This window comes from Electrophorus electricus, chromosome 14 (assembly GCF_013358815.1).
Source record: "Electrophorus electricus isolate fEleEle1 chromosome 14, fEleEle1.pri, whole genome shotgun sequence".
In the NCBI taxonomy this organism is placed as follows: domain Eukaryota; kingdom Metazoa; phylum Chordata; class Actinopteri; order Gymnotiformes; family Gymnotidae; genus Electrophorus; species Electrophorus electricus.
The window spans coordinates 6,498,212-6,522,728 of NC_049548.1; the positions used below are offsets into that span (position 1 = coordinate 6,498,212).

Genomic DNA, 24,517 nt, shown 5'->3' on the forward strand with positions numbered 1-24,517 from the left:
ACATGCAGTATATCTTGTGATCCACTGTACAATGTGAAAAGTGAAAGAATTTATTAATGAGAAAAATACTATGCTTGACCTTTTTATAAAAGTTCCCACCCACACTGCAGTTTTGCCCTCCTCTCCTCTCTTCACTATCCGGCCACTGTGTGTGCTTATTTTCACTCATTGCCATGTGTTAAGTAGTTCTAGAAAGCCAAATGAGTTATAGACTTAAGGAATATCCAATGCTTGCGTCGATCAGAGTCCCGTCGGACCTCTGGGAAACGTGAATAGAACCGTTTTCAGATTTTTGAATAGCTGTTGGGGAGAGGGAATGTAAATGTTTCTTCACAAGTTCAGACGCATGTGTGAAACATAAGACTGGCAATTTTGATCATGGAAATCTCATACCACACCCAAAGACAAGGTTTTCCATGTCAGCTCAGAGTATCTTGCACAGTGACATCAGTTAGAAATCAAAGCCTTATTTCTTATTTCCTATACTGAAGACTCATTAAAATAGAGAAACCAGCCTCCTGTCTTTAGTTCCTATCTCTCTCTCAGCAAAGCCACCTTTTTAAAATCTCAATCTTCTTGTTCGTCTCAAAGAAAATGCAAGATGCCTTATAAAGGTTTCTCATAACTTTTTATGCTTTCTGTGTTTGTGCTATCTTGTTTTTGTGAGCTGAAGTTAATGTAGGTTATTTTGACCTACGCACCACAATACTTTACCAAAAGGGCTTGATTATGCCATGTCTGAACCTTAAGTGAGTAGCACATGCAGGCAACAAAGGATTGTGTCCTTTGGCATGTTAGTGGGTGGGAATGCATCAAAAGGTAAAAAGAAGGGCATAAGATAAAATGTATGCTATATATTTACAGACATTGATCATCAGAAAACAGCTTGACTAAAAAGCAAGTGTGATTAATTTGCCCCTGCAGAAACAAAACTGTTAACTAAACACTACGCTGTGTGGCAAATTAATCCTGTATACTCCAAATTGCTAGCTGCCATGTAAGGAAATCACGCCCTCTTTCGTCTTTTCTTCTTCCCTTTCTCCTCTCTGTAACCTACAATTAAAAGCTCAGTTTGCTCTGCCCTTGTTCAGTCTCTATCCTACGCCTCCTCCTACTCCTTAACTCTATAGCTGTTAGAGACCCTTCAACTCACCCTGCCAAAGCCACATGGACCCACACACCCAAACTAATGATGCATTATACAGCAGGGGAGTACAATGACTGGATAATGGGCCTAGCTGAAGGTTTAGGTGGACAGATGAACTGGGACTGCTCTCTATATAAAGAGCCCTGTGAAAACGTGTTGACACACCCTTCGCCATCGATGGCTGCAGCAGCCTCTATGACCTTCATATCCATAAGCTCAAGTGCTTCTGTCCCAACACTCTATATAAAAATAGAAGCTTCCCTCATCCTCTCCTTCCTCTTCCTTCCTTCCTTCCTTCCTTCCTCTCCTGTCTAGTGATTGGAGATGGCAGACTGACTACAAATGTTATCTCTGTTGTCCAAGTGCTGGCCTCTATGTTTGACCTTTATTTGGTTTACTTGTAGTTTGTATCAAGGCATATTGATGGAAGTAAGCAATAACACTGGCTTTATATAGCAAGCATGCACATAATGAAGCTCTTTGTGTTTAAGTGGTCTGTTGTTTTGCTATCAAGGGAATAGGAGGAATAACTTGTGTGGTTTAATTCTATATGAAAGCTCTGGCTGAACAAACTGCCCATGATTTCAAACAATGAGCACAAAGAAGACATCGTCTAGCAGGAAGAAGTGGAGTGGGTGGGGATGGTCTTCCCGGGGGCTCCCATGGAGCGGAGGACACTTCGAGGAACACTTCCCCTCTACTGTGTGAGACAGCTTTTTACTTACACACACACACACACACACACACACACATCAAAGTTTATGTAAGAGAGGAAACCATCACTTTTGAGTCACATTGTTTAATTGTTGTGCTATCAAGATCTGAGAAGTATGAATGAATGGCGCAATGTTTGCTTAATGCACACTCATAAAGGATAGCGCAAAAACATTGTTGAAGAGAATAACAGATGAGAAGAGGCCAGTGAAGTCAGGCACCAACACAACTTGAATGCAACTAGATAAGAGCGAGAGAAAAGACAAGCACTATGTGTTCCTTGCTTCATTCACATACACGTACCATAAAACTGGGAGCTGTTTGGAACAGCAGGATGCCACATAGAATGTCCCATTCCCCTCTGTCTGCTCCTCCTCTCCTCTTCCTCTACTGCTCTGTTCACTCCCTGCCCTTCCTGCCCACTCTCGGGGGGATGAGGTCCATGTTCTGGCTCCAGTCTGGCCCCCCACTCTGGCTCCTCATGCCTGGACACTGCCCAAGCTAGCAATAACAGCATTGGTTAATAGTGGAGAGAGAATGAGATAAGTGTAAATGGGACTGGGGACAATGTCTAACTCATTTTTATTTTTAAAAAAAAAAAAAAGTAAAGGATTATGTAAATCAGCATTAGATGTTTCATGTTAACAATATTAACATGAATACAGGTGAATAAATATTTGAACCATTATCGTTCATTTTCTGTGTATGCTCTGCCACTGTTTTACTGCAGAATTATGAAAATCACAGTTCACCGTTCAATTTTTCAACTTGTACGGTCAATCCATAAACCCAATTACGTATATCTTTTCAAATCTCTCACACAAGTTAATACAGTCTAGTGCAGTGTGTCACTGCAATTCAGAAAGCTTGAAAATGTATGATGGGTTTTAAAGCCTTATCTATATTTCAGAGAAGCTTTGTAAAAAAGTCCCTTGTGCTTCCCTCTCATCTTGTCCAAACCAGTTTAAATAACAGAGGCACTACACAGCTTTCATATCTCCATGGTAACAGTCCTGTTGGGGTAGTATTGGGGTGTTTATGCGTGCATGCCACTCTGTACATATTGTTGTTATGTTGTTGAGTACTGGCATGAAAAGGGGGCGTTTAGCAAAACGGTAATAAAATATGAGCAAGACACTGGAGATAAGACATTCTGAGAGATTCATTCATTATGACATCACACCGATTTCCCACTGCGGCCATTTTCCACAGCGAGCCCTCAGTCTCCATTCCACTGCTTTGGTGTCTCTTTAGCACTGTGGGCTTCCTATGGGAGGCCATCCACTGGTTGTGAATGGCCTTTTTGTTGGGGAACAGTGAGCCGTTCTGCTCCCACAGAAAGCCCTGGATAATTTAGTGTGGATGCCAGGAAGTCTGAGCTCACAGAATCACAACAATAGAAAACGTTATTGCTCCACCTCAAGGGGTGGAATAGAAAGAAAAAAGAAATCGCGGTGGGGGTAAGAGGGCTGTGGGTTGGGGGAACAACCGCAGGTTGCGACTGAGTTCGTGCAGACCTTCATTTCATAATACTGCTAAGGTTGATCGGATGGAGATGGTAAACTACAACGGACTTCCAGCCTAAGTTCATACAAACCACGTGTCTTAAAAAAAACTGCACTAATGCATAAGATAATTCCAATGCATATGGTTATCGCGTTTCATTAAGTCCGTCAGGGACTACTTGTAAAAATGCAAATTCATGGGACCGTCACGAGATATCCATATTAGCTCTTCACTGCCATCTAGCGTATGGCGATGCCACATATAAATTCTAAAGATTATTGGACACTGTTGGGTGTATATTTTCTCGTTTCAGCGAAACTGGTATAATATGACTTTTCGGGGTTTCTTATTACCTGCCTTTTTTTCTGAAAATAAAAGGTTTATATAAACTGAATACACGTCTGTTTTACACAAAATAAATGACTCGCGATAAGCCATCTGTTAGTTAGTCATGTCGTAGCCACACGACGTCCTGGGCGGCGCAGAGGTGTGTGACAGTAGCCATCGCAATCCAATGACATCCTGGTCGTCGTGAAAGTCGTAAAAGTCACGGAAATTAAATAATAAATGTAATAACAATTAAATCACATGAATAATTATTTTTAAAGGCCTATACAAGCCGTAGCTTGAAACTGACTAAAGATTAAAACCAACTCTGATTGAACGTTTTGGTCTCAAGTGTCTAGCTACCTAACCACTGCGAGTTTAAATAAATTTACGGCAGTATGACGTAAGCAGTGTCCTTTGATTTTACGGCAACGGTGCATGGTCGAGGTCAGAGATGCTGTGTTACACATAACCGGTATTTGGTGAATGCTTCCAGTCAAAAATAGCTAACGTTATAGTATTACGGATTTGTCATATCGTATAAAAGTTATATTCAAGAAGGATTCTTTATTCTGTACTCCACCATAAGAAGTTCTAAGACATCTATTAAGATAAGTAAATACATTTAGCTGGCTCAACGCTCGTAAGTTAACCCAGTTAGCCTATAGTCTCTCCTGAGCAGGAGTCTCTCCTCATAAGGAATCATGGACAACAGCACATCGGATTCAAGTAGTTCTAAAGGCGGATTTGGGAGCCTGTTTGGTGCTGGAGCCCCTGAGTATTCAAACACTACCCTAGCCGGAGTACCACGTAAGTACTTTGGCGTTAGCCTCGTAGCCAACAAGCTAGCTAAGCTAGGTAACGTCAACTAAAAAGTTAAACCTCCACGTCACTAACTTTATTAATACATTTTTAATGCCTGGATTTATTTGTTTGTTTGTATCGTACTGTACGTTACTTTTCATTCTCCTTAGTGACAGGAATGAGCCCCCTCTCGCCATACCTCAGTGTTGATCCTCGCTACCTTGTGCAGGTCAGTACAAGAGCAAGAAAAGGAAAGTGCAACTTTGTCGATTCATTGTCTTTATCAAGGAATGTGATGTGTTCTCTACATCAAGTAAGTTACCAGTTACCTAGTCCATCATTTTCACTGTCTCATGTGTCTTAGGATACAGACGAATTCATACTGCCAACCGGGGCAAACAAAACCCGTGGACGCTTTGAGCTGGCCTTCTTTACCATTGGAGGATGCTGCATAACGGGTAAGGAGAGTCTCTGCATTTTTACTGAAACAGGTTCACTGTTAAGTGAAGGGCTTTCTGTCTTTGATGATGATGATGATTTTCAGGTGCTGCGTTTGGAACCCTGAATGGGCTCCGTATAGGCATGAAGGAGACCAGAGACATGGCCTGGTCAAAACCCAGAAACGTACAGTAAGTGTGTGTGTGTGTGTGTGTGTGTGTGTGAGTGAGTGAGGGAGAGACTTAATTGTAAAATATGATAATTATATTAATTTTGTAAGTGATTAGATCTAAAAGTAAATAAACCTTTAAATCTCTGCATTATCTTTCAGAATTTTAAATGTGGTTACACGACAGGGGGCCTCGTGGGCTAACAGACTAGGATCTGTTGGTAAGAAATCTACAGTAATGTATTTTAAGCAGTATACAAGTTGATTAGTTACTGGTTTAAAATCATGCATGCTCTGTTGATGTACATGGAAAGCAACAATAAAACAAATGTGTTGAAATCTCCTGTGCATCAGCTCTGCTGTACAGTGTGTTTGGAGTAGTTATTGAGAAAGCCAGAGGAGCAGAGGACGACATTAATACCATAGCTGCTGGAACATTAACAGGGATGATGTTTAAATCAGCAGGTGAGTCTAAGGCACCTTGACATTTGTAAATTTGATCCATCTGCATATACTGTGTGTGTGCATGTGCACACGAGTGCATGTTCCGTGTGTGCTTGCGTGTATGTGTAGGGTGTGTGTGGGTATATGTGTGGTGTTTCTTAATTATAAATATATTTTGTGCAGGTGGACTAAAAGGAATTGCCAGAGGAGGTCTTGTTGGATTAGCCATGTCTGGACTGTATGCCCTCTATAACAACTGGGATTACCTCAAAGGCACAACTGCTTCACGTTACTGAAGAGAAGTTACAGCACAAGACATTGACATTTTGACTCTGAACCAGTACTTAACTCTATTGTCTCGTTCCATTTTAGCGGAACAGCAGTTGATCGAGCACTTTGGCATTCCTGAATCACCACATCAACGTTTGGGCTTCCCTAAAAGTGTGTTAGGCTTATTATCAAAAATGCTGAACCATGCTGGTTTAACTGAGCTGACTAGTTCTACTTAGACAAAACTGAATTATTTAAATAGCTGTTTAAACATGTATACATCTCAGGCAGTGTTGGACATACACTGTTTTTTATGTGATGTTCCAATATGTAAGTATAATATTGGAGTTATTTCTGAGATTGAAGCTTTGTATTAAACCAGAAAGGTTTGTACAAAACCATCAGATAATTGGTGGGCATTCCAGTATCATACATGTGTAGGTGGATTCTCTATGTAACTGTTTTAGTAAGCATCATCCGACTAGCCTAAATTGGCCTCATTGACTCTATACTGCAATAAAACATTTTAAAATATTTCTCATAATGGTTTAGACAATTCTGTTAAACATTTAACATTCAGTTGCTTTTTTAAGACGCATACCATTGTCCAGCAATTGTTTATATCGTTTCACGATATTTCGCTCATAGCTGACTTTACATGTGTTGTGTATATTTAAATAGTACCGTTTATTATCCTCGGACGTTGAGGATCGGCTGGTGAGATAATGTGCTGGCACTGAAAGGAGTGAGCCGAGCCATGGCTCTCCAGAGATACGTTTGGATTCTGATATGACATTTAATAACCAGCACATGTCAACTTATATGTTTTTTTTTCTCCATCAATTTAATAGCAAAGTACAGAATGTATGTCTAAAGACTTGATGGTGGTTTTACTTTATGGATGGTTTGTGTTGGCTGTTACTTTTCCAAATAGTGAGTTCAGCTGTATTTTTCTTTAATCGCAATATTTTGTCTATTTTTTGTTGTGGGTTTTTTTGTGTGTATGTATGTTTGCAAAGTATGCCCCCATCCTCAGCACAGTTTTTCTTGGTCAGTTCCTAAGAAGAATGCTGTATGTTAAATGCAGTGCTGACATTAGCGTCTTGCTATGTACTGTGTGCAGATGAAAGGTGGTGCACATATCTGGTCCAAACTTGACAACATTAAGCAGAGCTACAAGCAAGCAGGCATAGCAAGTTTTTGGCAGACATCTTGCTTGGTGAGTTTTAGATTAGAAGCTGTCCTTTTAGCCCATTTCAAAGCCCTGTTGTGATATTTGTAACACTCCGTGCCTTTGAAATTTCTGCCTTTTAAGTGAGACTATGAAAGGGAAATGAGCTATGGAAGTCAAATCCCACAGACACAACAAAGTCTGTAGTTGGCTTTCTGAGCAAAATCCAAACTGAAATGAATAGAGAGAAATTTCAGGATTGATAGTACTGATGTATTTTAAAAGAACAGTGTTCAAACCAGTAAAGCGAAAGTTTGCTTTAAAGCTTTGGAAGCACTTAAGGGTTTGATGACTTCTATTTATTAACAAGCAGTGCAGTCTTGCGAGCATAGCTGTAACTCTCCTAGCGCAGATGTTTTATGGCAGTGCTTGATGTTCTCATTATTCAGTGGTGAGGCAGGTGAGTTGGTGTGTGAGACTAGACTCTCACTGTGCTTCCCTGAGAGCTAAATGTGCAGTTAATTGAAGATGGGCAGCTCAATGAAGGAAGAAGTCTCTGATGCGGGTGGCCTCAATCCAGGGAATGTAGTCAGCAGTGCGTGTAAAGACGCTGGGCTTGTTCTCCACGGTGCAGCCGATGGAGCCGAAGCTCACCACGCCATGTACCTCCCAGCGGTCCTGTCCCAGCTGGCACATGAGAGGGCCACCTGAATCTCCCTGGATCACAAAAGGCATACAAGTAAATATAATTAAATAGCATATGTTAATGTATGGCTATGTGGACGATTGGGATATGGCAAGTACTGGTTTAATACTTTGTGCAATCTGGTTTATGTATGAAATATTGTGTTTTACACCCTGTTATGTATGTTTACACGTGCATTTATGTGAGTTCATATAAAGCAATAATAATGTCGTCTCCTAAGTATTTACCATAAAAAGGTAGTTGGCAAGAAAAATGAATGAATAATTATAGTTAATTCGTGCCTTTCAACTGTGGTTTTGGTTGTAAGTTCAGATCATCTGGACAGTTACAATGTCTCCTTAACTGTACTCTGCCAAAGACTTTACCTGGCAGGCAGCTGGAGGGCCCCCTGTGTCTCTGAATCCAGCACAGATCATGGAGTCTCTCACACGCTCTCCCCAGAACTTTTTCTGCCGGCATGTTTTGTGGTCGATGATAGGCAGACGGGCTTGATTCAGTGCGTCGGCCAGAGACACGTTCGCTTTCCCACCTGAGATACATGTACCAGTAAATGAACGTCTCAGACACACACCTAAAAATCAGCGAAGCACCACCCCTTGATGTTTGTATGCTTGTGAAATGGGTGATCTTAAGTGTTCTCCATGACAGATCCTCTATGTAACAAAACTCAGAGAAGCTTTGCATTTTCACCCTTTTTTATACTGATGAGCATGCGTGACTGCTGGTGGTGAATTAGAGGTTTGGTCTTCAGGACCTTCAGCTCTGTACCTCGTATGTCACCCCATCCAGTCACCCAACAGTAATGGCCTGGTTTTAGGTTGGTCTGCTTCTGCGGCAGGCAGGCGTAGCGCACAAAGTTAGTGGGCATAATTTCTGTGCTTACTTTAACCAGAGCAATGTCGTAGTCCAGCTCGCTGTGCATCGGGTAACGGAAACGCTCGTGTCTGTAGATTCTCTTGACGGGGAAAATGTGCTCAGCCATGTCGGGCCTCTTCAGCTGGTGCTTTCCCAACACAAGGCGCCAGCTGCTCACATCCTCAGGTTTCCCTCTGCACCATGTGGGGCCGAGAGTAAGCAAGCGAATGTCAGACCAAATGCAATTCATGAATGAAAGAAAATTAAAATGTCAGGATTAAGATAATTTACTCCTGGTTTTACAAACTTATGTTCTATATTGATAATCCTATTTTAAAGGCCACAGATATTTGTAATTCAAAATTGTTTATGGTTAAAAAAAAAAGCTCTTATAGATTAACTTTTCAGCTATTATATGCTTTTGTGCTGGTCGTCAGTGATATTTTTATCCTATTACTCTATTGTCATTATTTATTGGGTCTTACTTCTGGAAGCAATGGGCTGCAGTGAGCACCCAGTTCTTATGGATCAAAGTTCCTCCACACACATGGACATAGTGCTTGCTGCCTCTGGGGCGAACCTGTAGTGTGTGACGAAATGAAGACATCTGACTTTGAGATCTGATGGTGTTTCAATGTTGTGTTCAATTTTATATCCCTAGAATGCCATTTACCTGCAGTGAGACCTGCCATGGCCAGGAGTGTGGTATGGCTTCAGTGCCTGATACAATGCGCTGCGCAGTATTGGGTTTAAAGTGCGCCAGGCCGCAGTCCCAGGGCCAGTCTGTGGATGGAACAAAGCATTCAGAAAGTGAGCAAAAGGCAATATGTACACATGGTGATGTATGTTTTAGGATTATTTAGGGGTTACATCCAATTCAATGTAAATTTGTAAATGGAGATGAAGTCGAACCTGTTAACAGCTCCAGATATGCAGTATAAAAATTTGGAATTAAAAAGAGACGTAGAAGAAAGTCCCCACGAATCTTACCCAGGTGAAGGACTTCGTGCTGCTGGAAGTGGTTGGGGACAAAGGCACGGGTGAAAGCCGTCTCACAATCCAGGCCCAGCAACAGCAGCAGTGGTAAAAAGAAGCTCCCTACTGCCATGATCCACAAGTTACCAGCGCCACAACCCACAATATCGTCCATTTATAGAGTGTATAGGGCTGGGGCCAGCCTTTGTCCCAGATACAGGCCTCTCTTCACCTGAGACAAAGAGCCTGCACAATGCCTCCTGGTTCTGGAGTTTTCTGCTGTGGCATATTTTCTTTCGAACAGACAGCCCCAGAGCAGTGCGAGAGTTCCATAAGCACTTTCAAACAAATATTTCATGCACAACAATTTAACCAGAATACACCACCCTTCCTCCAGCCAGTCACATCATGCCTCTAATCATCTGATGACACCTGACCTGACCACACAGAAAGTTACCAATCAACACCTGCCAACTCCTCTTAGATATCTAATGGAGTTTCTCTAAAATGCAGGCAAAAATATAATTATAAGATCATATGCTGTTATATACTGAGAATAAAATGATCTCAGCCTTAAACTAACTGAATGCTGTCTTGTCTGAATGATGGCCAATAACACAAATTGTTTTTTGTTATTTTTAAAACCATAATTTTTTTTCAGTTTTAATTATGTGCATAATATTTTGGACCAAATTATTTGATATTTCATACTCCAGTCAGAAAGTGCTGGATCTTCCAGACCTGTGAAATTGCCCTCAGTAAAGTATTCATCCCTGGTTCTAGGGCAGCCATGGTGCCATGCAACCCCTAAATGGATATGTGTATTACCAGCAGATGGCATGACAGGAAGAACAGAACAAAACATGCACGTCCTGCTTGACCAAAAAAATAACTGACTTATGTACTATAATAGATCAATATTAAGATTGTTGTTTTGACTTTTCTTTGGCAATATGTCTGATGCAACATTATAAAGTATGTATTGAACACCTTTGTGAACCCTGCTCTGGTGAAATGCCATTTTGCTCTTTCACTGGGAGTTTGAGCAATGGGGCATTCTCTGGTGTTGATGCTTTTCATCTGGGCTTCTTGTTCTGTGTGTGTGTGCCACTGAAAACATCAGTTATACATAAACACAATCATAGGCATAAAACAAGCACAGGATAACAGTGCCCATCTGTGTGTGTGTGTGTCTCTCTCTCTCTCTCTCTCTCTCTCTCTCTCTCTCTCTCTCTCTCTCTCTCTCTCTCTCTCTCTCTCTATATATATATATATATATATATATATACACACACACACACAGCAAATAAAAGAGACTCATAGTTTATCTAATAATTTATTGTTGTACATTGACACAAGCTATTGCAAATCTTCCCATTACACTAGCATATATAAAGAATTTATTAGAGATTTAAGATGAAAACCATTCTGCCTTATATGTATTACTTTATTATTATCAATTGACACTCTTCACAATGCTTTGGTCTAAAAAGGTATAAACTTGCTTTGGCGAAATAACAAACCTGTCCAAACATAATTAGAATATGAACTTAACTGGCACAATACACATTCAGTTATAGAAATACAGTAAGTCTCTTCAATTACATTTTAATTTATGTAGTCTACTATAAGTAGTGTATTTTAACTATCTACCTCATTTGTTGGAACTGTAGCTGATCCTATAGTTAATGCTTCCTTTGATAGTTTCCTTAGTTCTCAGTATTAACTTGGAAAATACATGGTATGTAAAATAAATTACTAGACAATTTTTTTAAATGCTTAAAATATGAAAATAGTATACCTAAACACTTAAACTTAATACTTATACTAATTACCTTAAAGGTTTGCCATTGCTATTTTGGGTATTTGGATGTAAGAAGTACTTTTTTAAAATGACAGAATACTAACAGGAAACAAAGGACTAGTACTGTATATTTTATGCTCAAGCTGGTCTCATTTGTATTTAGAGGGATGTTAGGGTAGTTTTATAATGTCACATATACATACTAGCACTTCACTTGGTAAATAAGATGAAACTGGACTGTACATTTAAACAATACAGGCACCCAAGATGTTACCATATGTTTTTATTCATATTCCAATTTGCATGGTAAATAGGCTTCCAAATGTTCTGTAAGAGAGTTAATCTGTACTGTACTATACTGTACGGTACTGTACTGTACTGTCAGATTTAATGTAACGGTGTTACCATTTTATTATATACAAAGAGCAATATTGTCTGAATCATATAGGCCTGTTTTGTAAACTGCAAAATATATATTGAAAGTTGTCAGTCACTTGTGAATAAACTATAATTCTTCCAGACTGTTTAACATCACTCCTGAAATTAGTGACGTAGGTTTCAACTTTTGGAAGGACGCTGCTCACACCACCCAGCATAACACATTAAATGAGTAGTGTGAGCAGGAACTACACGTCCTCCCCCCAAACTACGCCTATGCCTGAAATGTATCAATATGTGCAGAATTCCTGTTTTAAATGTAGTTTCCATGAAAATAATACTCCAATTTTAAAGATTATATAGTTAAACATCAGAAAATGTCACGTATTGCAACCTAATTAATTACATAAGAAATAAATAAGCATTTTTGCTTCTAGGTAGTTTTGCTTTAATGGCTTGTGCTCTTTCTATTGTTATACTTGCAACAATAGAGTTGTACTTGCAAAAATTGATTTAGTAATTCATTTTTTCCTTATGTATTTTCCAAATAAATGAATAGAACTTAGATCACTACAAAATGCAAATGTCTAATAAATATTATCAATATTATCACCAATTTACACAGTATGCAATGGACATAAAGTACTACTGATGTTCTTTTTCACAAAGACTGTGACCTTATGACAGGCCAGATGTGAAGCCTGTACAGAATTCAGTAAGCTGCAACATACAGGAAATATATGACAAAGATTCATACTTGATACACAGATATATAAATTATTATAGTGGTCATAATCTTGTCTGATCTGTTCAGAAGAAAAAAATTCAGGTAAATTTCAGATTGTTGTTTTGTTTGTAGAATTAACTCAGAATATATTTACACACTTCAAACTTTACATACATACAGGTTTGGCATGGACACAGTGTTCCTTTTTCATGTTTTTTCATGTGTTTGTTTCATGATTTCCTGTATTGCCTGAAATTGTACCTGAGTGAGGGTAGCTCATAATCAGGGGGTAACTCTCAGTTTTTTGCACTCAGTTTTTGGATTTCACCTAACTTTTATTAGGTCTTTTTTTCCAGGTTGGTGGAGCTAGACTGTAAACTCCAGCTTCTGCTTGGTTTTCTTTAGCAGACTTTTACATATCTTGCTCACTAAGCAGCTTCCACTGTTGTTTCCCTGGGGCAAAAAAGGGCATGGAGGTATAGAAGGCCATTTATGGCTATTGGAGGTTGAATCCAACTAAGCTTACAAATTCATTAGTCTCTTCAATCATCCACAGTGCTGGAGCGAGAGCAGCAGGCTGAACTGCGTAGTGATCGCACCATGCTTCCACTCTTCCCAAGTCTTCTACTCTGTTGTGTTGACATCCCATTGTTCTCTACAGACACTTTCTTGTGGGCAGCAGCGGCTGCTGTCTCTTTGATCTGCAGCTCCAGATGTCGCTGTATGGCCAGGCCAAGCTCCTCTGGATCCACAGCTGCTCCGTACACTTCCCATGTCATTCCTTCTGCATCCCACTCCACCTCCTTTACTGGGGTCCGGGTCCCCACGTCCTCTATCTCTAGACATGAATCTGAGCTAGGACCATTGGTCATATGGCTCTCAGGCAAGACGTTGGAAAGAAGAGAAACAAGAGAATCAGCAGAAATTGTTTGCACGCCAATTTCTTTGAAATCATGTTTAGATGTCATTGTGGAGACATCCCTTACTCTCTGGGAGCAAAACCTAGACTGGCTAGTATGGTCTATTCCAATGGTAAAGGAATTCTTCCCACCTAGTTCAGGTCTACAGCAGTGACCTGCAGCCCGACTGTTTAGTCTTGTCTCACTCACAGAAGACACCAGTGGTGGGAAACCAAGCAAGGCTGAATGGACTACTGACCTTTGGCCTACACAAGGACTTCCTGTGCAGGCTGGCAGTGATATCAAATGTCCAGGGCAGGGCACAACAGCACAAGTGCTTCTCAAAGATTCAGTGCTCAGTACATCACCAACACATGCAGACCTACATGTGTTGGCAGCTGATAAATGGTGGTTCTCACCTTTGAACGGACTCTGCATGCAAACCTCAGCATCCACTCTTTGCTGTGAAAGGCTGTGAGCACTTCTCAGGCATGGCCTGGTGCCCAGAGCTGGGGACATTACCCCATAGACCATCCTTGAACAGCTGCAAGCTTTCAGGTTCTCCCCAGTCACACCACCTTGGCAGTATATCTCCATCCCCTCCATCCTCAAGTCCCTGTGCATAGATGGAGAACATGGAGCACACCTTTCACCAGTGAAGGCCTGCTGTTGTCCCAGAAGCGTGTCTTGCGTTGGTGTCCTTCTGGCAGGCTCTGTGATGCTGCAGGGCCGTGTGATTCTTCCATGCCAGATTACTGTCTCTGGAGCGCTGTCACCACTGCATACACTTGCATGTTCAAGCTCTAAAGAGACACCAGTGACTGGTTCTCCCATGCTTGCGGGTCTCTGAGCACACCCTGCACTGCTGATGCTCTTCCGGATATGTTGCTGGCACCAGCCCGGCTCCATCTGCTGGGGGGTACCACTGGCCATGTCTGTGAAGCTCTTCGATAAGGAGATAACGGGATGCTCGTGGTCATCCTCCATCTCTACTCCAGCAGAACCAAGATGGTTGCTTGAGGGGTAGATTTCAGATTCAATATGCTTTTGTGCTGCTATATTGAAAGATCTATTGAAAATAGAAAGATATCTTGTAATGGCAGCTGAAAAATCGGAATAACTTCTCTAATAGTAAACAATTACATAGTTCTCTTTTATTTTAATAATTAGAAAAGCCACCAACAATGAATGGATATTTGATTTGGAGATTCCATTACTAGAATTTAATACACTTTCACTATATTTATCTGGACTCAGTCTTCTCAAACTACAGTCTATATAGTCTATATAGTCCCCTCAATTACCTTTGAACTATAGTGGATCTCGTCCTCTCAATTACCTTTAAACTACAGTTTATATAGTCCTCTCAATTACCTTTAATCTATAGTCTATATAGTTCCCTCAATTACCTTTAAACTACAGTCTATATAGAGAAATGCATATGAGACATTCTGATTATCTACTGTATGATTACTAAAGTTATATTAACTTTCATACCTTCAGGCATACCAGTCAAAATAAAAAGAATTTATTGAGGGCTGCTGAAGTATATATGCACTTACAGATTAATCAGATTAGACTACAACCAGGCTGAGCCTTATGATTACTAGCTATAGGATGCCATTTGTGAACTTCACCTAATGGAATATTTAGCCCCACTAACAGGTAGCCACTCTCTCTAGGCAGAGACATCGGGTCAGTGGGTAGAGTAGGACTTAACACTAACGGGTGAGAAATAAAAGAATTCAAGAGGTTGCAAACTCCAAACCTTGCTTTCTTGAATATTGTAATCAATATAAAGATATAAGGCTGTAGATATCTGTATCTTTATATCTGCAGATATAAAGCATTATAGCTAAAGGCAAAAAAAACCCCCACACTATTTCCAGAAGATTCAAACATCAGTTGGTGAGTATATTCCTAGACTAACTGCTTATATTACAGTTCAATCACTTGAGCAGACTGTGCAGATGATTTTTGGGACCCCTGCTGGTAAATTTCTACTGTTAGCATGCACAGATGCGCGCACACACACACACACACACACACACACACACACACACACACACACACTCTTACTGACTTCCAACCAGAATACATTTTTGTTCTGAGCTACGCTTGTTAGCTATGGATTCATATGCTAATACACATACTATTGCTATTCAAAATGCTGCAGCACACAAAAGATATTTTTTATTTTAAGATGAAAAAAATCATTACAATAAGTCAAAGGGCCACATGGGAACCACATAAATTTTATCATTAGTGCATTCTTTCAGCCTGTATATTAAGTTGTTGTTGTTGTTTTTTTAAATAATCCCTTATTCTCATTAGTATTCTCATTAAAAATGGAATTCAGTGTGTCTGAAATGGCAGTAGTAGACATGGAGGGAAAATATGAAACTTTTCTTCCAGCTGTATCTAAAAATAGCAAGCTGGGTGTGACCCAGTGATATCAACTCCATATCATCTTACCTTCTACCTGCACCAACACCCACGCCCACTGTCTGACCCCCGTGAGCGCACGAATGCATGCACTTACCCTAGACACAGGATTAGCACCCACCACAACATACATACAGACCTAATCTTGTGTCTAATCACACAAATAACAGAAAGGAAGAAAGGCATTCTCAGCTTACCCTGTGCTCCCACACTCCTTACTGCACAAGAGTCTCTGGGCTTCTGATTCTCTCTCATTCTCTCCCGGGCATACCCTTCTTACTTCCCTGTATTCACAGCTATCCTCCAGTGTTCATGTTTCCAGTACACAGAGAAACCCTTGCATTAAAGGACAGCAGCTGTGTTCTTCCACAGGTAAGTCAACAACCAACCTCCGTCCTCATGCACACACGTACACAAACACATGCACATGTACACACGTACGCACATACACGCATATACATACCTCCCACTTTTCCTTCGATCCAGCTGCTCAGATCACTCCCATCTCAGTCCTCCCACCACCTCTCTCCCTCTTCTTCCTGTGCTTGCTCCTGGAGAGGTGCACAGAAACAGAGCGAGGCTTGTGTCGGATTATCAGGTCCTGTCATCTGATAACTAACCGGAGGCTCTGTCTTGCAGAGACAAATCCCCGGGGGAGGGCGGTGTTCGGAGGGGGTTGGGTGGCAGCAGGAGGAGGCAGTGAGTACCGTATGCTCAGGGCATGGTAAGCAGAGTGGAGGAGCGAGAGGAGTACTGTAGATTGGTCAAAAAATAGACAGACCCCCCCCCCCTGCCTTGACTTGACCTCAACCAGTCTCCTGCTTCCTCTCATTCATTTTAGCTTTTTATCTTTCACTGCCTGACTCAAATGTAAGAAGCACAGGCAGCTCATTACTAATGTACTGGCTATCCCAGTATTATTATTGTTATTATTATTGTCTTGCTGATCTCTTAAAAATGCACTTGTGGATATGCTTTGATTGATTTTTTTTCTTTACATTTTTCTCTTTTTTCTGGCTTTTTCTCATGTACACAAACACATGCACAGTGCCTGTCTCTTACTCATCCAATATCAACCAATCTCTCTTCTCGTCGCTATAGAAACAACCATGCTCAATGGGAGCCCAGTGAATTTTCATCGTGACATTTTTTAAGGTTGCCGTGGGAACAATGAAAACACCACCTTAGAAAACAGGTTTTGAGAAGATAATGGCGGCGGTCAGGAAAACATTATGATCCATGTCGTAAATGCTGGGGAGTCATCGTCCTGACACGTCTGTTGAAGATCCAAAGCTTTGGTGGATCATGTTCAATAAGCTGCTTTATTTTACACATACTGTGTTGTAGGATACTGGTCTAAACCTTAAAAAGGTTTTAAAATATAGGGCAGTTTAAATTCTCTGAAAATTGCCTGGGTTGTAATAATGAAGCCTCGTCAGCACAAATCTTGGTTGCTGTAGGTTTATGGTATTGGTATTTCCACAAATTAACACTGGTCTTGAGATGTATAACGTATAGCTACATTCAGACATATTCTGTTGCCTGAGTCTAACTCTAATGTAATTCAATTTTTAATCTTTTAATCTAATGAAATTTATGGTAGATATGATCAGGTGTAAACAATGTCTGAGAAGTGTGAAAAGTAGTGTGGGAACAACAAACGTGTCAACTGATTAAAATACTGATAAGGCCTCTCCTGGTATCCTAGTATTCTGGAGTTGATCATTAACCTTCAGTGAATGTAGCAGGCTGGCTACAGCAGATATCATAGCAGCAGTAACTATGTTATATTGTTTGTAATAATTAAACCCTGGATAGGGGTCCTGCTATCACTGAGCCACTATAACATCATAACCAGCCTGTTGCCATGCAATGCCAGTTTTGAGATAGTATATTATTGGGAGGCTAATGGAGGAAGTGAAAATTAAAATTCTACAGTATGAGGTAATCTTGCATGAGACAACCTGTGTTTTTATTATTTATAAAATTAGCACTTATAAACTTGTGATGTCTCATAATCAGTATTTCAATATACTGAAAGTCATTGAACTTTTAAAAAACTTAAATACAATTATAAATGCAAAAATTAGGATTAAATAAAAACATATAGCAAGCTCTTAAATACCACAAATGTTGCTGTGGAGTTTTGAACTGTAAGGTTTTGAAGGTTTTATGGTTTTGTTATTTACTTTTATATGCCTTCCTTCACATTGAGCTGAAGTAAATGACAAAGCATATTCTTATGACGGAGAACTGAACAGATCACACTAACATTTTATTTAAATTTGCAAAATGAAGAGTGTTACATTGACAATCTCATTTTATCTAATTAGAATGTGTTAAAAATGTGTAGTTTTACCATGACTAACCTGAATTGTGGCCCCTGGACATGTGTGTGAGGCCCATTGTGTGGTGTTGATTAACCAGACTGAGAGCTATGGGAACATTGTGGTGATTGGGTGAATTTGTACCCAGATGGCAGTCTCCACTGGGACACAGAGATAAAGAGCTACTGGGAAAACCTCTGGAAGTAGAATGGGACAATGCAACTTATAATCACGGAGACAGATCAAAATAAATTGGAATCTGGAGGTATCTTAGGCTATTCATGGCTGGTAAGTAGAGCTTCAGATGTTGTAAAAGGGCCTTATATATCACAAGAAGAGTCCAAAAGACACTGGTACAATTTCGATGAACGGAACAAATTATAAATACTAATATGATGCTGTACAGTATTATGTAAAGGTTATTTGGATTTCTGTAAACTATTACACAGTATCCACATATTCTGAGAGAGTATTGTATTAAAAGAAAGAAATAAGACTAAGAGACATTTTTGATCTTCATTGTTAATGTCTGGTATAGTCATTCTAGTGATACAAGTGTCCATACTGAACGATGCCAAAGCCCAAAGCTTTTTTGATGAGTGCTAGAAACACTGCCAGGTGCTTGGCCATGACCTGATAGATTGGAAGAATTCAATAATCCTGCTTCACACCTGTCCCTACTGTACTGTAAAGATAGCACCAGTTTATTAACATAAGCACCAGTTATTAGATTTTTACCTGTGATCCAAAAAGCAGTATAATACTGATCCATACATTTATTTATTATAAGATATTTAATATTCTGGATATTTTTTCTGTTGTTATATATTTTGCCTGCTGAAAGTTTCTTTAATTTTTTTTACCTGTTTGCACATATATTCACTTATAATTTAAAATGAAACCAAAAATCCATTACTAGTTAAAGGTGTGGCATGTTTGAAACAATTTTTAAAAATATACATATAAACATCTCTATAAATTTGTTTATATTAAATCTTATTTATCTTATATTAAATTAAAATTTAAATCATTTAATATTCCACTGTTTAATGTTTCTACTTGGACACTACTCTTGAGTCATAGTGTTTCATGAAGAATTGTATTAGATAAAAAGAAAGCATTTCATCGTGAAGCCTATGCCAGCAAATGAGTGTATTCCCTTTGAATGTAATGACATGTTTGAAGCTGTTTTTGGAGCAAAGGATTGCTATTTTGAAGAATTTAAGATTAAGGGATCATTTTCTTTCATACTATTTGATTTGGATATTGTTTTGTATATTTGAAGCTTCTTATTGAAACTGCCAACTGTTTTTCATGTTGTTTTTTCTGTTAATGCTTAGAAAAAAGGTAGGTTCCAGTTAAATATGAACACTTCAGGAATCTTCTGTATAATGAGAACAGACATAAGCGGGAATAGTCAGAAGTATTATCAATATTCTGTTTCTCTATATCCTCAGATCCTTTGATAGCTTTGGCTGGTTGTCTAGTGGCTGCACTTCTCTTTCTTATGTTGATTGGCCTGACAGTCTATCTCTTGTGGAAGAGGAGACAGGACCAGAGGCAACACCACCAACTGATCAGCACAAACCCAACCATTCCATCATGTAGCCCTGTATTCCAGATGCCACAAAGTAGCAGCTATGGGTGTGATTCTGATCTTGGCTAAATCATACCTTTAATCACATGTGAAGAGTACAATGAGCTATGCCTTGTTCCATATGATGTAAATGCTACTGTGCTCTCATGCATCACAGCTCGGCTGAAGTTCCCTTCTTTCTCCCTCCACGCTTCAAGAATTCATCCCATGCAGGAGCGACAGAAGGGAGGGAGGAAAATGAAGAACAGAGGGAGAACTACCAACACTATACACAGCGCGGCTCTCTGACAGTAGGCAGTAAGTCATTAGACGAGGGCTGAGGGGCTTGCTGTGAGTGAATTTGCATTGCTCACTTGATTTATTTTCAAGTCCTGTCTAATGCTATTTAATTTGCCTGTCGCTTTCCTTCCACTCCCCTGCCTACCTGTCTGTTGCTGGAGGTTGGTTCCCCCTGGGCAGCCTGAGACCAGACCTGTACCGGCTGCCCTCGGAGCCCAGCGAGTGGGCCCAGCCCAGTGGTTGCACCGTGCGCCTCTGCTTTGCTGTGCAGTACCAGCAGGAACAGGAGCAGCTGGTGGTCTCCTTGCTCCAGGCTGCCAACTTGCCCGCCCACTGCCAAGGCAATGCCACACTGGTCAAGCTGCAGCTCCTGCCGTCTGATGACCGACGCCACTGTCAGGCCAAGGCCCAAAGCAAAGGCTGCCAGCCCCAGTTTAATGACAGCTTTGTGTTTCAGGTATACCACAAAATTGGCACACTGTGCTGTAGATAGTAATCTGTTTCAAGATTTCTGAAGATTTATACTTAGGAAAGAGATTATTGTAAAATCTCATAAATCATCTAATTATAATTTTATAAAAATAATATTAAGGAAGGAAACCCATAATCCTAAAGGAAAACTTTCAGTGATTAGAGGTAGGAGAATGAAATGTTGTTGTCCCCACCTAATGGCCATCATAGGAATAGAATAAAATTAATGTTACTGTTACTGAATTAACTGATATTAATTATACTGATATGCACAGTGCTTCATATCTTCTCACATTTATTAAAGCATATTTATTCAAATAATGAAAGAATTAGTTATTTTTGTGTGACAGTGTGCTGAATCCCACTCCCTCCCTGCAGGTGTCTTCTAACAGCATAGAGCAGTGCACCCTAAGCCTAAGCATGTACAGTGTAGACCGACTCAGAAAGCACCATATGGTGGGCCGTATTCTCTTCCCTCTCAGACACTACGAACTGAAAGAGGCATCAGGCAAAGTCCTATGGAGGGACCTGGAGAGTGAAAGTGAACTGGTAGACAAGCAGTCCAACAATATATGTTTTATATCCATTGTTGGTCTCCTTTCTCTGTTCTTATGTAGGAATACAGAGCTAATGATCTACATGCATGTTACTGTATTGTAATTGTAGATAACTGTGTAAAATATGCACTCTCAGTTTTCACTCATGTACTCATAGAACTTTAATATTAGTTTCAACATGAACACTGAATAATCTACAGTAGATACTTAATAATATTCCTTAAGATTAAAAATAAAATAAAAATACAGTAAAATAAAAATAAAATAAAAAGTAATAAGCCTGGAATTTAAGAGGGTAAAACTTCTCTTTTGTTAGGAACAGCTGCTTTCAAAGCACGGAGATATCCAGGTGTCTCTAAACTACAACCAGTCTCTACAACGCCTCACTGTGGTTGTGCTTAGAGCTCGAGGACTCCAGTACCTCAGCAATGCTGGTGAGATTCTACCAATTATTGCTTCAAACATGAATTTGAGCATATATATATATATATATATATATATATATATATATATATATATATATATATATATATATATATATATATATATATATATATATACACACACACACACACACACACACACACACACACACACACACACACACACACACACTGCCTGGCCAAAAAAGGTCACACACTCTAATATTTTTCTACACCACCTTTAGCTTTGATTACAGCACGCATTTGCTCTGGCATCGTTTCCATTTATTTCTGTCCAGAGTTGCATTACTTTTTCCCCAAGATCTTGTATTGATGATGGGAGATTTTGACCACTGTGCAAAGTCTTCTCCAGTACATCCCAAAAATTCTCAATGGGGTTCAGGTCTGGACTCTGTGGTGGTCAATCCATGTGTGAAAATGATGTTTCATGCTCCCTGAACCACTCTTTCACAATGTGAGCCTGATGAATCCTGGCATTGTCATCTTGGAATATGCCCATGCCATCAGGGAAGAAAAAATCCATTGATGGAATAATCTGGTCATTCAGTATATTAGGCATGATGTGTGCATCACTTCAGCCGCCTCTCTTCTTACCCTGATGTGCACATCACTCTGGAACAGGGTAAATATGGACTCATCAGATCACATGACCTTCTTCCATTGCTCCAGTGTCCAGAGTCTACAAGCCTGTGGGGGCAGTGCTATGATCTGGGGTTGCTACAGTTGGTCAGGTCTAAGTTCAGCAATGTTATGTGTCCAAAGAATGAAGTCAGCTGACTACCTGAATATACTGAATGACCAGGTTATTCCACCAGTGAATTTTTTCTTCCCTGCTGGCATGGGCATATTCCAAGATGACAATGCCAGGATTCATCGGGCTCAGATTGTGAAAGAGTCGTTCAGGGAGCATGAGATATTATTTTCACACATGGATTGACCACCACAGAGTCCAGACCTGAACCCCATTGAGAATCTTTGGGATGTGCTGGAGAAGACTTTGCACAGTGGTCCAAATCTCCCATCATCAATACAAGATCTTGGAGAAAAATGAATGCAACTCTGGACAGAAATAAATGTTGTGACATTGCAGAAGCTTGTGGCAAAGATGCCACAGTGAATGCGTGCTGTAATCAAAGCTAAAGGTGGTCCATTGAAATATTAGAGTGTGTGACCTTTGTTTTGGCCAGGCAGTATATATATATATATATATATATATATATATATATATATATATATATATATATATATATATATATATATAAAGCTTATCTAAATGTGCATATATAAATTCTTAGAATCTCACCTAGAAAGTGGGCAGGTGTTTGTGTCCAGGTCTCTCTGCAAATACATACGCAGGTGGTGAAGACAAAGTGGACTTCAGTAGCCAAAGGCAGTGAGCCCACTTTTAATGAAAAGATGACTTTTCGGCTCCTCCCTCTGCACCTTGATGCAGCATGCCTGAGCTTGGAGCTTCAGCAGTCAGTCCCACAGGAGTCTGACCGATGTCAACCAAGCACCAGCACCCACGCCACATGTACAGCAGGCCATCTATTCACATCAGTAATAAACAATCAAAAAACATAAAGAGCTTACACTCTGAGACTTACAGCAAATCAGAGTAAATGTATTTATGGCAAAAGCTTAAATATATCAAATTCCCCTCATTTCCCCTCTCCTGCAGTGTCTCTTGGAGTAGTGGTGATTGGACCATTCATGTATGCCAGAGGCAAAGCACTGGAGCACTGGAATGAGATGGTCAGTAAGTCACAGGAGCTGGTCAAGCAGTGGCATGGACTGGGATTGGCCCATACCATTCAGAACCCATCCTGAACAGTAGAATTCAATCCTCAGTGTTTGACTACCTTAAAAAAGAGAAGCTAAAAGAAAAGCTGTTACATCATCTGCACATTATGCATTTATTCCACAAGGGTCATATATAAATAGGTTTCAAACATGACTGTCTATTTATAGAAAATTACATATGGAAAGACTGCCTTTATGAATGACAGAAAGATAATGTCTTATGATTTTTAACACAGGAATAGGTGAAAGAAATTGCCCAGTGTTTATGAAATATTCATTACAACAGTCTTTATTTGGCTTTTTAACACAATGAGCAAATATTAAGCTAGACAGAACAGCATTTTTTAAAATCACATGGTTTATTGATAAAATAGAAGTAAATGCAGCATGGGGGTAATTTATGACAATATTTCAATGTAAGAAAACAGGTGCTGCCTAAACAAAACAAAAATACTGTGGCTTACACAGCATCTTATAATAAGTACAAAGCTGGGAAAGACTTCATCTGCTTGCACACTTGGATCTGCCATTGACAGTACATCTACAATGTAGCTTCAATGACTATATATAAACATTTTTGGACAAGGGTAGCCAGTTTGATTTTATGTGTGTCCATCAATACAGTCATGGTATGTAATAACCATGAAATATGAGAAACTTTCTTGGTCAATGCTGAGTTTAACCATTTCTAAATAATTGCCCCCTTAAAGTTCTTAAAAGTTAATCTTCGTTTACATTTATGGCATTTAGCTGACACTTTTATCCAAAAGCGACTTACAATTTTGACTGATTACAACTTGAGCAATTGAGGGTTTCTGCACACTTGCAGAAAACCAACATCATTCACAAGGTGATTTACAGTGTATGGGCCACAAACCCATGGGCCTCATACCTTTGACCCTTTGAGAAGATCATCACTGAAGGGTGTTATTTTGTGCAAAGTGATTTTCACTTCATCTCCATATGAAAATTCATTAAATGTAAGCGATCTTTGGGCCAAGAGCAAAAATTAGAAAACCATGTCACCGTACTGCTATTGTAGCAGATTCTTCCAATGGCCTGGCTAACGTGCAACAGCAGACCCTGCTCTTCTCTGAGCAGTAAGGTCAGAGGAACTGATACAGTGCCAGCCTCAAAACAGTCATCTCTGACAGGAGCTGGGATAGAATATCATGAAATGAAAGAACAATGAGTGTGCAACAAAACATGAATGTGGTCTGTGCTGTGCAGGACTTTGTTTAAACAACGAAAGGTCTGTTTG

General features: G+C 39.8%; 4 protein-coding genes across 7 annotated transcripts; 2 read left to right on the forward strand and 2 right to left on the reverse strand.

Annotated features, from left to right (window-relative positions):
- Window positions 1–4,125: 4,125 nt before the first annotated feature.
- On the forward strand, window positions 4,126–6,356 carry timm23a (translocase of inner mitochondrial membrane 23 homolog a (yeast)). The gene is made up of 7 exons (XM_027010395.2): window positions 4,126–4,504; window positions 4,669–4,727; window positions 4,863–4,956; window positions 5,043–5,127; window positions 5,268–5,326; window positions 5,460–5,570; window positions 5,733–6,356. The coding sequence occupies exons 1-7, from the start codon at window positions 4,399–4,401 to the stop codon at window positions 5,843–5,845; spliced, it is 627 nt and encodes a 208-aa protein (XP_026866196.2). The 5' UTR covers window positions 4,126–4,398; the 3' UTR covers window positions 5,846–6,356.
- Window positions 6,357–6,449: 93 nt separating this feature from the next.
- zgc:112285 (uncharacterized protein LOC561476 homolog) lies at window positions 6,450–9,662 on the reverse strand. The gene is made up of 6 exons (XM_027010396.2): window positions 9,542–9,662; window positions 9,225–9,334; window positions 9,037–9,131; window positions 8,465–8,745; window positions 8,062–8,225; window positions 6,450–7,707 (listed from the first exon to the last, which is right to left on the reverse strand). The coding sequence occupies exons 1-6, from the start codon at window positions 9,657–9,659 to the stop codon at window positions 7,528–7,530; spliced, it is 948 nt and encodes a 315-aa protein (XP_026866197.2). The 5' UTR covers window positions 9,660–9,662; the 3' UTR covers window positions 6,450–7,527.
- A 1,220-nt stretch (window positions 9,663–10,882) lies between these two features.
- On the reverse strand, window positions 10,883–16,410 carry LOC113577639. Of its 4 annotated transcripts, XM_027010402.2 has the most exons (3): window positions 16,243–16,410; window positions 15,977–16,080; window positions 10,883–14,403 (listed from the first exon to the last, which is right to left on the reverse strand). In XM_027010402.2, the coding sequence occupies exon 3, from the start codon at window positions 14,319–14,321 to the stop codon at window positions 12,978–12,980; it is 1,344 nt and encodes a 447-aa protein (XP_026866203.2). In that variant the 5' UTR covers window positions 14,322–14,403; window positions 15,977–16,080; window positions 16,243–16,410; the 3' UTR covers window positions 10,883–12,977. The 4 variants fall into 4 exon arrangements, with proteins under 4 accessions (XP_026866203.2, XP_026866205.2, XP_026866204.2 ...); XM_027010404.2 differs by lacking the exon at window positions 15,977–16,080 and having other exon boundaries at window positions 10,883–14,349; XM_027010403.2 differs by lacking the exon at window positions 15,977–16,080.
- Window positions 16,411–18,387: 1,977 nt separating this feature from the next.
- syt15 (synaptotagmin XV) lies at window positions 18,388–23,283 on the forward strand. Its single transcript, XM_027010447.2, has 8 exons — window positions 18,388–18,394; window positions 19,564–19,750; window positions 19,861–20,000; window positions 20,144–20,439; window positions 20,832–21,002; window positions 21,333–21,444; window positions 22,772–22,987; window positions 23,135–23,283. Exons 1-8 carry the CDS (start codon window positions 18,388–18,390, stop codon window positions 23,281–23,283), a joined length of 1,278 nt encoding a protein of 425 aa, XP_026866248.2.
- Window positions 23,284–24,517: the final 1,234 nt, after the last annotated feature.

Bases quoted from the DNA above. Each gene is read 5' to 3' on its own strand.
- timm23a (XM_027010395.2), top strand. From the start codon at position 4,399: ATGGACAACAGCACATCGGATTCAAGTAGTTCTAAAGGCGGATTTGGG. The intron at 4,728-4,862 runs GTCAGTACAAGA...CATGTGTCTTAG, and splicing joins ATCCTCGCTACCTTGTGCAG to GATACAGACGAATTCATACT. The intron at 5,327-5,459 runs GTAAGAAATCTA...CCTGTGCATCAG, and splicing joins TAACAGACTAGGATCTGTTG to CTCTGCTGTACAGTGTGTTT.
- zgc:112285 (XM_027010396.2), bottom strand. From the start codon at position 9,659: ATGGCAGTAGGGAGCTTCTTTTTACCACTGCTGCTGTTGCTGGGCCTG. The intron at 9,132-9,224 runs GTAAATGGCATT...CACACACTACAG, and splicing joins CATGGCAGGTCTCACTGCAG to GTTCGCCCCAGAGGCAGCAA. The intron at 7,708-8,061 runs GTAAAGTCTTTG...TTTGTGATCCAG, and splicing joins GCCCTCCAGCTGCCTGCCAG to GGAGATTCAGGTGGCCCTCT.
- LOC113577639 (XM_027010404.2), bottom strand. From the start codon at position 14,321: ATGGAGGATGACCACGAGCATCCCGTTATCTCCTTATCGAAGAGCTTC.
- syt15 (XM_027010447.2), top strand. The intron at 21,445-22,771 runs GTGAGATTCTAC...GAAAGTGGGCAG, and splicing joins CCAGTACCTCAGCAATGCTG to GTGTTTGTGTCCAGGTCTCT. The intron at 22,988-23,134 runs GTACAGCAGGCC...CCTCTCCTGCAG, and splicing joins CACCAGCACCCACGCCACAT to TGTCTCTTGGAGTAGTGGTG.